A 17433-nucleotide genomic window follows, 5' to 3' on the forward strand; every position below is an offset into this window, starting at 1 on the left:
AATACAGTAACAGAAGCACATGGAAGTGTTGACTCCACACATATAATTCCAACTGGTGCATACATATGTCAGTACCTATGTTGAACTAGATAAAAACCAAGCCAGTTTTAATAAAATTCAACCTAAATAATGTTATTTCTAGAGCTAAATAACTAGGCTATAAAATACTAACCTACAAACACTAATCTGTCCCAAAAAAATCATGTGTACTAGGGGTTCTTAGTGTCACTTATTCAAACCAAGAAGAGGATAATTTTTTACAGATATGCTGAGATCACTTGTAAAAGTTTGTAATAGCAAAAGACAAAGTAAAATCAGGATTTCAAGCCAAACTCTGCTAAGCTATTTTCAAAGACAATTTCCTCTGGTAAATGACAGACTAACAGTAAGCAGAAATATATTTACTTCTGATATTTACTGGTGCTTGAGGGGAGAATTTGAGAATGGCATCTGGCTGAATGAACACATCATAGACACTCCCCCATGAAAATGTTTAGTTAATTTTTGTTTGTGTGTGAATTATTTCTTAGCTATGTAAATCAGTAAAACTCTCCAACTAAAAAAAGACTAAATCTTTACACCTTCAAAATTTGGTGAAGTTATGAATGGATTTTCCTGTATGCAAATGCATAACCCTCTGCAAATGCTACATTGGGTGAACAAAGAAAAACACAGAAAAAACTCAATTTATCAGGTAATAAAATTCCTTTAGTAAGTTACACTGCCACATTTTTCCATACAAACTTTGACGAATTTAAACAGCCTCATTCTTTTTAAGGTTGGTATAATCACATTTTTATTGAAAACTAATTTTTAAACCTGTACTTTTCTTTTTAGCTGGCGATATTTATCAGTAGCTCAAACTTCCAAGTAATTTTAGTCTGTTTTGGTAGCAATACTGCATCTTCACACTGGCTTATTAGCTCTGATCCCATTTAACTCCACTTTTGCCAACATCTTTTTTACCTTGCTCTCCCCACAGCCTGCAGCACTGACAACAGAGGCACACGTGCTCAGCTGCAGCACAGAGTTAAAGGGGGTGAGTCAAACCAGATAATAAAACAGCTCTGAAGTGCTGCTGAAAGGAATGGTCTGCAGCTCCAGAGAAGCACAGCTGATAAAAAAGTTACATGAGCATTTAGCAATTAAAATAACTTTGACAAGAAGATTAACTTCTAATTACTCAAGTATTTTAAAAAGTTAATTTAAAACCTTTTATGAGAGCACAGCTTTGACAGTGTGAGTTTTAGGGCAACAAATCACATGCCACATGAAAATGTCCTTGCTAAATGACCCTTTTCTACTGACCCTTTAGTAGAAATGGGTCATTTAGCAAAGACTTTGATGACCATAGAAGGGTCATCAAGTAGAGTATATCTGGGGAGACATACTCTTTTTTTTCTCTTTTAGAATTTGATTTTTCATTCCTATTTCATTTTGAAAAATTACTTTGAAAACCTTACTTCCTGCAAGGCTGCAATTATATCCTACACTCTGTGGATAGCACAAGAATTCCATATGGAGAACGTGGGTTGGTTTTCATCCCTGCAGCCAGAGGACAAAGCTCTGGCTGAGGTCTGGATAACTGGGTGGATGTGGAAAACTGCTAGGCTGGATACAAGGAGGAACTGAATGTATTAAACAGCAATGTGAGAAACTAATAGATCTGCAGTTAGTGCTGTGAGGAGTGGCCAGATTCATTGGGTACCTGGATGGGAACACCAGGGACCTTTTGGGGATCCAAGTGCAGCAAGGCCAGCAGCAGCACCTGGGGAACTAAATCAGCAATGCTGCCAAAAAATGAGATTGCAAATATCAGAAATAGCAAACAACCATACTGAAACCAGCAAGTTGTTAGTGGATTACTCACTAATCCACTCTATCTGAAGTGCTCTATCTGATCATCTCCTTTACCTACCACCACTGGCCTCTGGGAATCTCCCACAAGTGCTGCACAGGACTCTGGAGCCCTTGAAAATCCAAACTGCAGGTTGGTAAGCTCATGCACTGGCTTATGTTTCAAGCATTGACTTGCCCCTTATGACATGAACAGCAATAGGGCACAGGGAGCCCTCCTCCCCCAGCTACACTTTCACACTCCCAGTTTCACAAGGAGGTAACTGAAGTTCTGGGAACAGGAAAAGTTCCAAAATGAACAACTAGCTTCCATGGCTCCCCCATCCTTAATTTCTTCACAAGTCTTAGCTCCTTGAAAAAGTAAAAATTAGTATCCTGCTAGAGAAACACCTTATCTAAGAACACAGACGTAAATTACCTATTTATCACTGTTTGCCTTTGCAGACTACAGAGAATAGACTTTTGCTAACAATTCTCTGGGATTTATACCTTATTTATATCAATATGTGTAACCACACAGTAGTCAGACAGCTCAGCAAAGCAAAGAGAAATGGCCAATCCAAAGGCCCACAGGCCCCAAATAAAGCACAGGAATTTAATTTCATGAGCCATACTTTGGTATTCAACATTAAACATAAATACTGTGAATGACATTCTCACAGGTTACCAAAGCTCTACATTTAAACTAAAAATGAGGGGAACAGAGGGAATCCCTGGTAGTTTTGTAGCACAAGTAATATGGGCCAGGTCAATGCCAGATGCATGCACAGATGCACATGTTTACCTACCTGGTATTTCAAATTTCACCAATTCCAGTTCCATAAAGCAATGTGCTCAGGATACATTAAAAAGTGGGAAACAGTGACAGAGATCCCAAGCTAAAGAAAACGTTTTGGCAAATAGAATAAATAGTAGAAAATATTTTGGTAAATCTGTATTTACATTTGTCATATTTCCAGTTCAAAATGAGCAAAATATTTTTATTAGCACAAACAAGATATAAAGTGATGGTTTGGTTTTCAAACAGCAAGGCAGAAGGTTTTAACTACACTAAGTTTTTATTATATCATCTAAACATTAAGATGGACAAGGAGAACAGGCTTCTGAGGTACATCAGTCTTATCATATAAGACATGAAGCTTATTAGCAATCAGCTGTTAAGTTTAGGATGACACAAGAATTTGAAACAAGAGCTAACCTTTTCATTTGATTGTCTTCTTTTCTTTAGTTGAATGAGATCTGTTTCCACCTTTTCGGCCAACTCCAGCTTCCTCTTGTTCCTCTTAAAAGCTGCTAAACTAAACCCTATAAAAATAGTTCAAAAGCATGTAACTAAGTAAAATTTACTTATTTTAAGCAAATATTGATAAGTCTACATTTTGAAGGACACATCCCCCACTTCTTAAATGATGCAAAAAGCATCAATAAAAAGCCAAAAACTAAGTATTCAAGTTTCAGTAAAAGTTGTTCACATCTTTTCCTAAGTTTAAAAGTTCTACTATTGTTCAGCAATCGTGAAGAGTAAAATATCTGGTAGAAACACAGCATGAACACATGGAAGCTGGTTTAAATATCTTTGGCAATGAAGCAGCACTGCACAGAAGAGACCAGAATAAGTGGCTTGTGTTAAAATTGGTTTTGACTGCTGACAAGAAAATAGATACCATGTGAGCTCATTCTGATAGCCATAAAATTAGGTTACTATTTTATTACCTTAATCACATATCTGTATGTTTACCCATATATTTAAAGCCACACATAAGTCTAGCAGTAGTTTATGCTCCATAATCCAACACAGTGTAAAGACCACCTAGGTCTCAAGAAGACAAACACCTACTTTCTACATCTAAGCCCTACATTCAGAAAGGAAGTGCTCTATAAAAAATAAAATTGTTATGCTTAAGAGACTAAAATGACATGTTCCCATTTTAGAAGTTTCAGTTCATGAACAAATTGCAGATATTGACATATTTAGTTTAAATTAGTTTTGACTCAATATCATCCCCAGGCTGTTTTAACATCTTCTGTAAAATGTAAAGAGGTAGGGAGAAAATGTCTTTTGTCACTTGTTTAACCACACTAAATCAAGCTATTGGGAGAACAGAGCAATTTGAATCTCTTACTTATACAAGTAAGTCACAAATTCAATGGAAACTAAAAAGCACAGGTTTTTCTATAAAGTTCAAAAAAATGTCATTTTAAATGAAATTCTGAACATAGTTACATCAGTATTATTCAGAAGACTGGAACAGCTACATGAAGTCTAGTAATAAACTCAATGTTGCAGAGCCAATAGAACCCAGAGCTTTAATTTACAATTCTCACAAATTATACAGACAGTGAGCATGTTACTTTGTAATTTCTTCACACAGTTGTCAAAATTCACCTAGCAAACTTTTTTAATCATGTTTTTAAGTATATAAAACTGGACCTTAATGTCCACACAGTTAGTTGTTCAAGTATATAACTCAAAAAGTAGTGAGAAAGCTGGCATTTCTCTCCAAAAACCTAATGAATACCAGTTCTTTAAAAATGCAAACCCATATTAATCAGCCATCACCAAGAAAGGAATTCATTCTACTATATAGAGCTGATTAATGCAGCTACTTTGGACAACACATTTCTATGTTTGAAATGAGGATGAAGAGGTAAAACCTGAATACTTGATAAGAAGGAGAGACAAACAATCATTTTAGTCAAGTACTAACTGGCAGTGGGGAGAAACAAACTAATAATTTCTAACAGATCAAGAACTTCATTAACAGAAGTGCCCCAAAATAAAACTAAGCCAGCACATTGTTTTAAAGAGAATTTTTAAACAGGAGAACTTGTAAGTTGCTGTAAGTTCACCAAGCACAGCAAATACCTGTGGGCAGAGCCACAAGGGGTGAGTAAGAAAAGCCTTGGTGTTCCTCAAGAGCAGGCATTACACAGGGATAAATATGCCTAAGCCTGTTACCTGCTGCTGCCACTCACTACCTCCTGCCAAGCTGGAAAAAACGTGGATCTAGAGAGGCAAAAGGGTGCAGGAGCCCACACATGCCAACCTGAACATGTTCCCTGCACTTCAGAACCAAATGTCAGCAGTGTCCTGAAAGCTTCTGCAGTATTTGCACATTCAGCAACCCAAACACACGCACAAAGATCTCATCAAATGCACAGAACACATGGACTAATTCCCAGCTGCACTAAGTGCTGCTGTATGTATGGCAGCATCTCCACTCCACCTATATATTGGTAGAATATTTATCCTGCCATTTTTCCACAACGTACAAAATTCTCCAAGCTTGAGAGATGTTTCATTCACTTAAGACCACAATCCCTAGTTAAGCAATTAATTTTCAGAGGTTATCCTGTGCTTTAAGATTGTCTTTTCAAAACAAGGAAAAGCCTGAAGACTTACTCTGAATGATATGCTAACAATAACTTCTTATCTGCATTGTTAATTCAAGATTGTATTGATAAGTTGAGAAATACAGGGCAGAAAAAAACATCATTATGAGGAAAGAAGTACACATCTCTGGGGCTATGTCAGACAGACAGATGAAGACACCTTTCTAGCAGCATTTAATGATGTAGGTTGGAAGGGATATTAGGAGGTTGTGGAGTCCTACCTCCAAAAAACCCCAAATGCAATTTAAAAGGATTTGTTAGATTCTGAGTACTTTCAACAATGGAGATTTCACAACTCCTGTCAGCTTCTGTATCAGTATCTGATCAACCTCAGGTTTAAATAAATAAGGTATTAACTCATACTCCTCAGTTTTGTTCAGTTTACCACAAAACCTCATACCTTTCATACCTGTGAGGGAACATCAGAATAGTCAGACATCCCCTAGAAGGGAAGTTCTTGTGCTCAGGCTACATTGAACTTCAAAATAGTTATTAGGATTAACTTTTAGATGAAAAGATTTTGTTTTAGCAAGGACTTATGAATAACAGCCCTTTGTTATTTAAGAAAAATAATTACTATCAGTAATTATCAATTCCTCCTAGCAAGATAAGCAAGCTAATACCTCGAAACTGACCAAATAACCATGAAATAAAGGACCAGGTTACACTCAAAACCTGGCAATTTTTTCCTTTGATAGTTTTATGGCCAACTTCAGTTAAAAAAAAAAAAGTCATGATTCTTAGTTGAATCTTAAATTTGGTTTTTTTCTCCCCAGAGTAAGGGAATAAAGACTAAAGCAAGTGACAAGCTGCCTGCACTCAGTTTATTCCTGCTTTTGTGATGTTCTATTTATGTAAAACCACTATAAATGCCATTAAAATGAACAGTACTCTCATTGCTTCGTCTTGGTCTATTACTGACAAAAGAAACTGAGGAACACAAGCGAGCTCCAAACTGCACACACAAAAGGTGTTTTATGAAAGTTTTCTGAAAACACCCTCTAAGGTTGATCCTTGACAAAGAACATACTAAAACATTCCATGAACTAAAATATAGTCTAGGATTCAAACATGCTTGGTTAACAACACACACACAACATGGAAGAACACCCAACAACAAGTTTATTTTGCAAATATGCATTACAGACAGAAAGAAAACACCTAGACACAATTTGAGTTCATAGTTCACATTAAATCTAAAACAAAACCTCAACTTTGTGGTGCAAGGACACTACAAAATTTCATTTGTCCTTAATGACAGTATAAAAACCACTCTCACCTTCTCCAACCAGACAGTGCATTCCAAGCTTGAGAAAAGGAAAGGGTCACAACACAGTGATGAAGACAGGCATGTTTTCCTAAAACAAATGCAATATAGCTACATCAGCCTGATGTTGCCTGGATCAAGGAGGAAGAGAAGAGCAAGAGAAGCAAAGCTTACAGACTGGGAAGAAAGCTAGGAAGAGGGGTAAGGGAGCTGATGGAATTTTAGCTTGAAAAAGTTTTGGATCACAGCTCAGTGGTACTGTCGCTGAAATGTATGGAAAGGTATTTAGTAAAATGTCCTTTGATTTTGCTCAAGAACTTAAAAGTTTAGATGCAATTCAAACAAGTACTTTCAGATAAATCCCTGGCAATTACTACCCTACCCATGTAACAACATGTGCACTCCCCATCATGCTTAGAAGAAATGAGAATTGAGTCTTGGGAGCCACAGAGTACAACCAGCCCTGTTGTTCTGCTCCATCATTTATGCACCGAGTGGCATAAATAAAACCACCTCCGAGCTGCTGGGAGAGGAAGGGAAGAAAAGAAAAAATGTCCCACAGGTTTATAAAATTACTGTTAAAATGTCATTTAAAATGTCTTGTTAAAATGTCAGTTTCTCAGGCCTAAAGACTCAATGAGTGACAGCCGTAGCACATCGGAACCAAAGTATTACAAATCAATCCAACCTCATTTACAGTATTTATCACACATCCCTGCCTCGCAGCATGGGATGCATCTTCTGGAACAAATAACCTTCAAGGACCTGGAAACACCTTCTTAATCATCCACATTCCTCCTTCAGCCCCCAAGGTACCAACACGAGCAGCTCACGTGTACTCTGCAATTTGGGCGCAACTGTGCCAGACAGGGGAAGCTCTGGTGGGACACTTGGTCACAGCAGAGGAGAGACAAATTTCCCTGGGAGAAGGTTCAGTGGCTGAGCACAGAACAGTAGAAGCAGCTCCTGCTCAACACCACTCGCCTGCAGGAGAGGTTGGGCATCAGTGGATGTGGTATCAGAACATGCACTTGATAATATTTATCTGTAAATGCAGAAGAAAAGTCTCACAGGCTCATCTTGTTCAAAGCTAAGACTGATTGTTCTGATGTTCCTGGATACCCTGCTGAGAAAAGGCCACAAGATCTCCATTACCTAATTAATTAGCCCAAGATTCATCTCCTAAACTATCACTGCTAGCCAATAAGTACACCTTTTTTACATGCTTTTTTCATCATTATCACCACCTAACAAGGAGATGAGAAAGTAATTCTCAGCAAGCAGGTCAGAGACTAATGATGAAGAGATTCATTTGTGCCACTTGTTTGCCATAAAACTTCCAGTCCTTTACTCACCTCCTGTACTCTGATCATTCCCTTAACTCCTTTAACCATTATACTACGTACAAGTAAAAATTTAATCAAAAATCTCGACAGTTCTATTAGATGATACAATGATTAAGAAAATGAAGCACAACTGTATTTCCCATTCTACACAGCTCTTCAAAAGTTTCTCAGTCACTTTTCATAGCCCATTAGATATTCAGAGACCACAGGCAGATTAAAAGCAGATTTGTCCTATACATGGAGTCCTTGAAACTACTGAATTGTTCATACAGACTTAAATACAACACTAAGACACCTTTTCATTTGTTAAATAATGGCACAATTGATACATATCTACTTGTTCATTCCAGCCCTATGTACCTTAAACAGGCCTGCAGAAGACAGGCTGTTTATTAGAATACACTGTTAATTTCTTGACCAAAGTTAATGCAAAACATTTTTACTACAAAGTCTATGTTTCTTTAAAATCCCCATGCTTTTATAAGCCATATGTATTCCCTTATTTACTTTCAGCAAGGTTGAAAATTTAGATAATGGCTATGTGAACAACTTCATTATCAAATAGAGGAAGGAAATATAAATTTTTAACATAAATCAAGTTTTAAATAAATAAATCAAGTTCAGAACAATATTCAAACTCTCCTGGTTACAGTGGTGGAACGGCAAGCTGGGAACACAAACCCCAAATATTAACTTTCAATCAGACACATTACAAATTACTATGCAACTAAATATTATGCAACCTATAAGTGTTCAGCAATCCTTGTTTAAAATCAAACTATAAATTGAAAATACTAAAAAAACTCCAAGAATGTTTAAAAATCTTTGAAGTAGAGCAAGAGCTCTGACCAATCATATAGCACCCCCTGGCAGACTCTGCTTAGAGTCAGCTGGCAGAAGCTTTCTGCACTTTATCTTTCTATTCCATATGAAAGTAGAATGCAACTATTGGAGAAGAGAATTAAAAAGGAATATACTAACAAATTAGTTAACCCACAGGAATTCAAATGATCTTGTGAAGAATTCTGTTGAGAAGTTGCTAAAATAAATGACACAAATTAAAACAGAAAGACAAAAATAAATTTCTTTTTAATAAAGCTACTTTAAATGACAGATTAACACCACTTAGGCTTGTGTTGGGACTAAAAGACTAACTTCCATGTTGCCATACTTTGCCAGAAACAGCAAAATGAATGGGGGGAAATGGCACTTGGCTAAATCATATTTAAAGAATAACCTTCATCTCCCCCTTAAAAACAAAGGAAACATGGTCTGAGCCACTGCCTCATAGCAGAGTTCCAGCAATACAGCAAATGTTTTTTTTCTAATACAATAATAAGTAATGAGAGAACTGGGAGTGAGGTGAGATTTGGGGTTTTGGAGGACAGGCAGGCAATACTGGTGGTCAGGGAGACATACAGTGTCACTAGATATAGCACAGTCTGCACTATACTCAACCAAAAAAGACTCTCCCTCATTAAAAAAATCCAAGCAGCCATAAGATAAACAAGAATTTCCTTGCATGCACACAGTTAATATAAAAAAAAGTAACAAAGTACAAGTAAAGAAATGGTCTGTTACAAATAGAATTTCAAACCAACCCATAGCAGCCCTGTGTCTGTTGAACAAGATGTGATTTTACTGATGACCACCCAAAGTTATTCAAGGTAATTCGAGAATTTGACTGAAGAAGGATTCTGATCAGGATTCTGACAATGAAGTAGCAGCTTTTACTCAGCAAGCCTCAAAATAATGACAGTGAGGTAATGTAGTTGTGAAGGTTTACTGCACTGTTCACTTTCCATGTATACAGGAGTCACTAACAAATCCAGAATGTAGAGTCTGGAATAATGTAAGGGATAGGGGAAGGGAATCAAATACTTGCTGTGTTCTTACATCCTTCCTTAAGCATCTTATTTATGGCTATTCTTGAACTGCAGTTCACAAGTTATGTGGATCCACTGCCACTATTTTTGTTCTTATATAACATTATTAATCACTAAGGTGCTTACAGTCACTTCCACATTGTTAGAGTTACAAGTTTGCTGCATGAGTAGGTGCTTTCCTTCTCTTTCCCTCTGAAGATTTAACATTGTAAGCAAATGCAAGATGCTATCTTACAAAGTGTTATCTTTGTCAAAGATAATTTATATCTATTATAGGCTGAGTTGATAATTTCAGATAGAAGTGTTTTGGTTATTCCTACTGCAGGCACAAATAATGGCAGCTGAGGATGTACCTCAAATTTATGTTGCATATTTAAAGTGCCCTTTTAACATTTTTAAGAGACTGCAATGTACAGTAATTCAGCACTTCTAAATTTTAAATACACCTTAAAACTTAGATTACACTGCCAAAGCAGTCTCTGTAGCACAGAGCAACAAAGCACTGGGATAAGTCAGTATGGGCTCTGTACTGGCAGCCTCTAGTCTGGGCAGGGATTAATAAATTCAGCTTCCTTGCAGACTGTGGGCAATACAGACAGATCACATTTCAGGTGTTTGGGTTGTTTTTTTTTTTTAAACCACCCACTCTGTACACTGGAAAGTCACCAGGTTTCTGCAAATGGTAGAAATCCCATTTCCTCACACACTTGACAAACCGAAGAAGTTGAAGCACATGAACCAAAACAAAACCTTGATGCAATTCAACAATGAACATGGTTTAAAACAGACTTCCAGTTTGGTGCTTCCATACTTGGATAGTTCTGAGAGAACCATGGAGTGTGACCACAAAGCAGATCGTGACCCTTTCTTTGACACTGACCACAGGGATGCTCCACCCGTGCAAACCAACCTCCCAATCCCCAGCCTTCCTGACAGCAGCTGCAACATTACTCTTCTCATTACTCTTCTCATCCCAGGTCCAAGAAAAAGGAGACAGAATAAGACAATTCAAGAATCTATTTTCCATGTGCAGCACAGAGAAGCCAAAACATGCACCTGCTTTGGCGCATATGGAGACCATGCATAGTTCTCCCTGCCAATATTTAATGCAAGTGCACATCTAAATTTGGATTAGAGGTTTTTGGAGGGGATTTCTGTTTGGTTTTTTGAAAATAAGTTACTAAACATATTTTCCTGATGTTTAGCAATTCTTTCAGTTCTTTCTTTTACAGAGATATTCAGAAGCTATGCAATGTCTACTTAATTTACCCCCAGCTCTCCATGCAAACTTTACCACAGCAATGGTAGCAGGCACAATCAAAAAAATCTCCCTTTTTTGGAAGATTGGTACAGTATTTAACAAAACAGCTGACTTCAGATGAAATCTCTTTGTGGTTGCTTGGAAACAAATTCTATTTGATTGTTTCTTAAGCAGATCCAACTTTCCTTTCCATGGTAACATTGGATGAATTTATTTTGGCTTCTTATATGCTATCTGTGAGAGAGTTTCCCATTTCTTTTCATTTGTAACAATCCCATGTTGTCACATATGTTGTTAATGGTCATCTTCCAATCCCACTGACCAGAGGTCAATGAAGTACAAGATTTACTTTGCTAAGGACTGGGACAGGAATCAGTATAACATTTCCTGGAACTGATTCTTCAGGTTCTTGTTTACTCTTGCATTGGTTTTTGTTTGTTTGTTTGTTTTTTTAAGGAAAAAAAACTCAGATATACTACCATTAATAACTATAATGCAAAATTAACTTGTCAGTCCTGGATGTTTCAACTGTTTTAATGCAAATTGTTTTGATAAACAGAAATATGCCGAATGTACTGTGGAGACAAAATGCAAGAAGTAGTCTATTGGAGCAGGATTGTGAAATTACATTGGATGGGATTATTCTTCTAATGTTTCTCCAATATAAATTCACAGTATGGATTAGGCAAACCAAACTAACAGTGGCCATCCCTGCTAGTGTGTATATTTATTCTGACTTGGGTACACTGTAGCTAGCAAATGTATCATCGGGCAATTAATGTCACAATCAAAATACACTGGTACTAGAAACAGTTGAAATCTGTGCATGCAAACAAAATTAGTCAGGGCACCTTCTTTGTGAAGTATCTCCTGCATGTAAGCAGCAACTACCTTCCTAAAAAGAGAAAAAAAAAAAGCAACCCTCCTCCCCGCCAAGAAAACTTCTAAGCATTAAGTGTTTCTACTCTTTCTAGAGCCACAGAAATAAAGGTGTTCTGCTCAACTCAGCACAATAGATGTTCTGCAAATGCTATTTTGGACAGCAGATAGAGCAAAGGTTTCAGTCATATGGAGCTAGAGATCAAAACTTTCTGTTCAAAATGAAATGTGTCGTGAATGCGTATGAAAATCAGTGCAATCAAACAAAACAGTGCCACTGCTTCAGGGGTTACACTTCAGCACTGAGTATCAACAATTCTGAGCTGCAGTTTCTAGATATTTCTCTACATTTAAAATTAGAACCAATAAAAGGCTTAATGGGAGCCCTGGGTTTCAACCTCTGATCTAGGGGTAAGATATTTGAAGTAGTAGTACTCTTTACTGTAAAGTAAACATTCCTAATCTTCTGTGTTCTCCTTCTTTGGGTAAAAACTTCTGGTTTTTGTCCTGCATAACCTCAACAGGCAGCACAGGGCATGTTCTCACCTAAAACAAACTACAGACTGGTAGTTATGGCACTTTCCAAAAGGCTGAAGAAGAGAAGGAAGAAAACCACATCTTCCTTTCCATGGGTAAGTGCACTCATTTTTAGCCTAGTTCAGATGATGTTTTAATATAAAATAAAAAAACAGTGATTATGTTAAGATAATAAGCTTTTATATTAGATAAGATCAATATACAGTATAATCCAAGTCTGTTTACCAGATTGGGTTATTATCAGATTAGGTGAAGTGAAGCCTCATGTTGAAAAAAAAAAAAGGCAAATTACTTTGACAGTATGTTTAGACAAGAGCAGTTCTGGACAAAGACCCAGGGATGAGTGTAACTACACAATCTTAGAGACAAACTGGCACCTGCTGAATTTTGATATATGGCTAGTTGGTGCTGTTAGGGTCCAAGATGGATCACAACTGGAGACTTGTAGGACTGAGCTTTTAAAGAGCCTACATTTTGGTGAAAAATAAGTCCATCATTGAATTTAGTCCTAGAATCACAGATTCACTTAAATTAGATGTTGCTAAAATACAGCTAAAGAGTTTACAATTTTTTTTCTATTTAGAAACTTATTAGAAAATTAGTAAACTTAGAACAACCCTTATAGACCATAACACGATAAGCTAGTTGAATGTTAAGAACAATGAAGTGATGTACACCTCAAAAGATGAGGCACCATTTAAAGTTACTCTGTCCTGTTCTTCCTACTGACACCACCAGTTTACTCACTTGTAGCCATGATACCTGGAGGACATGCTGGTATCCCGTGATCAACTGCCCATCTGTAAGCTCCTTCACCAACTAAAAAGCTAGGAGACACAGAAGAGGGAGTTTAAACAAAACCATATAACAAATCCCCCTTTGCTTGCAATTATTTTTTTTCTATTTGGTTTGGTCAATTTTAAATCATAAACTGTCTATATTTCACAGGACCGTCTGCTATTAATTACATTTGGCAACCTTACGTAGTTTCTTTAAAAGATTATGCAGCTCTGACATTAAATTTATTACCGGACAAAACCAAGTGCTATTAAGTTTGAAATTCAATACAAAATCAGCATCAGCTTGCAACTGCAGCTAAAACAGGACAGAGCTGTCTCAAATCTTGCTCTCTACATCAACTTAGCAAGATTCTGAAGACTAAAAATATGGGATGGGAAAGGTGAGAATGGTAAGGTATTTCCAGTAAAGCCAGCCAGTGTCAAAGGAATACCAAGCAGTATTTGGAGAAGTACAACACAAGCTAAAAACTAACTTTATTTAGAATGATTAAGGTCTATTTCATGGAGCTTTATCAATCATTTGCAAATGAGACTAGCCCATTAAATTTTAAATATACTTGTAAAAATACTCCAGAGATCTAAGAAGCTGTTCTCTAGTCAGTACTGAACACTTTACCATAGTGAGACAGTACAGAGAGCTGTGACAACAAACAAGAGCAAAAAATATACACACACATGGAACTTCCAGGATAGAAGAAAAAGCAAACCTCATGTTGTTTCCCCTTAGAGAAATTAATCTTACTGCCAAAAACAGGGTATGTAGTAGCTGGAAATGAGACACTTTCATAAAGCTGCTGTGCAACACAATAAAGGACAACTACTTCCAATCTTATTTCAAAAGTGGACAATGAAGTTAAGAATAACACAACTGCCTAATGGACACAAGAAGCAAAGACTAAGAATTTTCAGCAAACTGGAAAACATTTTACTGAAATACCAGAGTTAAGAAGATGAGTCTGAAGAAGTTATTCCAGATACTAAGTAGTCCCTTGGGCCATGCAGTTCTCAGTTTCTGAGAACACTATTGATACAGAAAATTTGTTAGCATTAATGCTGCTGAAGTTTTCTTTACAGTGCTACATCCAACATCTGCAGCTTTCATTATACAGTATTTTGTGGTGGTATTTTTTATCTTCTATATGATTTAACAAATCCAAGAGGTATGCTCAGTCTTTCTTTATTAAAGCCTCATGAAAGGTCGATCTAAATGAGAATTTGAATTGTTAAATGTACATTTCTTACCATTGTTAGTGCAGCTTCAGGTAAGAATTATTCTCATTGCAAGATACTGTAGGATAAGTTATTGGGTACTTTGGCAGAACTCAAGCATCTACTGTTAGATAAGTTAGTGCTCAAGAAATAACCTGACTGACACATAACATAATAAACCTTTCAATATTAACATTAAAAAAATATGAAAACTGTAGCCAAACCAAATTTAGTAGTATTCTTCATTGTATAAAAGAAGGTAGTTTTGGTCTTTATCAAACAATACATTTTTGGGGAGTAAATAAGCACTTCTTTTTCAATAAAATAATTTACACAGAGAGAAAGGTTAGGTGGGAAAAGCATCAAACTCAACATTGAGAGTTCAATATATGGTAACTCAAGCACAGGTCAGTCAGAAATACTGAGTTTTACAAGCAGTTTCACAGCTGCCTTTTTAATACTTAAAGTCAGAAAATGTCACCAGTATTTTATGAGGAATGGAAAAAAGCACCCAAGAGTGTCACCTAACTTATGCGATGTGACTTTTAGTTTGTTCACGTTTCTGTCCTTAATCCTTAGATTCCTTTCCCTCCTAGAACACATACCATTTTAGTTCCAAAGTCTTTAAATCAGAGTAGAAAACTAATTGAGGCTCCATATCACTGCAGAGATCCTCCTTTTAAAAACTGTTTAAAAACCTTTTTAAAACTGTTCCATTCAGATCTTTGAAGGACACCGTAATCACAGCAAAGTTAAAATAAACTGTTTACAAGACAAATAGCATCAGGACCTCAATGCTTTGTTGTCTGCATATAAAAACAAAACTACCACCAAGCTTGATTTACTGGGGGAGAAGGAAGAAGAAATAAAGCCAGTGCATTATAGAAAGCAGTCAAAACAACCCCAAGTTTCCAAAGCCTTCGGGCTAATTCAAAATACAATTTTCCAAATGGAGGGGAAAAACAAATACAAAGGATTAATGAGTTCATTAATACAAACAAAGGATTAATGAGTTTATTCTCTGCTACTCTGAAAGTTGGGTCTGCACAGACAGGACATGAAGATCTTTCTTGCAAATATATCAGAGTACTCTGCAGCTCTTACAGGCTCAGAACACAGATGATGAAAACATCCTCCCAGAAAGGAGGTGGTGCTCAGATGTGCTTTCCAGTTCCAGGCACACTAGGCCATATTAATAGAAAATATAAGTAAAGGCCTCTAAAATGATCTTCTTAGGCAATTTTCTCCAAGAACATGATTATGCTGTGTTGAATACTCCAAACATGGACATTTAATATGGGCTGTAGGGAAACAGGATGCTCCAAGCTAAACAGAAGTGTCACAAAGTTTGGTTCATAAGGTGATCCACATTGTAATAAATACACTTGGTAACATTTTATCATAAACTGTAGCAATCACTCTGAAATCAGTGTTACAAAGAAGAAATTGTTCTGAAGAAATACAGAGCAGAGATAAAAGGTGGTGTGTGCTCATTCACTCTGGGAGCTTTGGCTATGCACTGCCCTACTAATTACACAATGTTTGTATCCTGCACATAATAGTGCAAAGCTGTGAAGCAATTACAAATCTCTGTATATCCCAAGAACCTAAGAAGGAATTCTATCCCCTATCATCATTATTGAGAAAGGGATATGGACATGGACTTAATTTCACTACTACTACAGAGTTCTAAGAATGGAAACATTTAGGTGCATTTGTGCTGTCCTGCAAATCTTACCAACATACATTTAAGAACAGACAGATATAAAGAAGTTTCTTTCCTTCGGTCAAAGTTTCACAACAGGAAATAGAAAATCTTCATGCTTATTACCACAAAACATCTAATCTATTACTCTGTGATCCAAGACCCCTTCCAAAGGCTCATCCAGTTTGTAATCATGCAATTACTAAAGTACTTTCTTTTGTAAAAGTTATACAAGGAACAGGAATATCTTATGTGACATAATGAAATATTTACAAGTATTTTCTGTTCCTTCATCCGAGAAAATCCTGGCAGAACAGGATTTCTCCATCCCAGTAAGTTTACTGGGTAAGCTCTCTGAGTAACTTAATTCAAACTCATTTGAATTTCTTCTACGGAAAATCAGAAATATACCCTTTGAATTAGTTTTGAACTGCCACTATGAAAATGTATGCTGCACAGGGGTAAACAGCCCAAGCAAACTATCACCACTGATATTTCACAGCAAAAAACTCCCTAATACCACTTTTACTAACCTCACAGCTCCTGAATTTTTTTCTGTTTGGTCACGCACCAAACATTTTTGGCAGAAAACATTAAGCTAGTTTAGACCATGCTACAAAAAGAGCCTCTACCATAAGTTTCTTTAAGCAGGTTTTTGGGCTAAGCAGAATCTGGAAGATTCCTGATACACTATGTGCCAACGAGAACCAAGATGAAAATCGTGTATCTTTACAATTAAAAATCACTTACTAGAATCCTGACATTTCCTAGGAATGCCAAAATATGGCTATTCTCTTGCCATTCTAAGTATTCCCAGCTTTGGCAGGAATATTTTTGCAGTCCCAGATGTGTCATGCCAACCCCAGTCAGGAAGGCAAGACATGAAATCCTCCATAGCACCACCTTCAATGTACATGAACTCTCATTCTGACCTTGGCATAGAAGCACCCACCACAGCAAGCTCAAAGCATAACCCATCGTATCCCACTAGTATAGACTCCTTCCAGTCTATAAAAATCTTAATTTTAAGATGTGCATTCAAAATCCAGAAGGGGGAAAAGAGGAAATGAAAATATTTGTCAGGTAACCCAAGTGCCTTGGTTCCAAAAACAGCTCATCTCTCATCTCAAGATTTGAGCTTTAAAAACATCTGCTAGTTTTGCACAGTCCTCAAAAGATTTAGCCTTGCCCTTGTAGGGCAAGAGGATATAGCTCCTTTTCCACTCAGTATTTTTAAAACAGCATCATAAAGTAGGTCACAAAATCACAGCATAATATCAAAGTGCTCTTCCT

The 17433-nt window shown here is 36.8% G+C and overlaps 1 protein-coding gene across 3 annotated transcripts in view; it reads right to left on the bottom strand.

The window, feature by feature from the left end:
* Positions 1 to 17433, bottom strand: part of TASP1 (taspase 1) — a 76073-nt gene that overhangs the window by 42571 nt on the left and 16069 nt on the right. For 2 of the 3 annotated variants that reach the window (XM_077781855.2, XM_021527828.2), the window contains exons 7-8: positions 13174 to 13253; positions 3056 to 3162 (exon numbers count right to left, since the gene is read on the bottom strand). In XM_077781855.2, the coding sequence (XP_077637981.1) occupies positions 3056 to 3162; positions 13174 to 13253 (187 nt within the window). The remainder of the gene's footprint in view (positions 1 to 3055; positions 3163 to 13173; positions 13254 to 17433) is intronic. The other variant, XM_085576109.1, reaches the window with a different exon arrangement.

The sequence above is a fragment of the Lonchura striata genome, chromosome 3 (genome assembly GCF_050655825.1).
Source record: "Lonchura striata isolate lonStrDom1 chromosome 3, ASM5065582v1, whole genome shotgun sequence".
In the NCBI taxonomy this organism is placed as follows: Eukaryota; Metazoa; Chordata; class Aves; order Passeriformes; family Estrildidae; genus Lonchura; species Lonchura striata.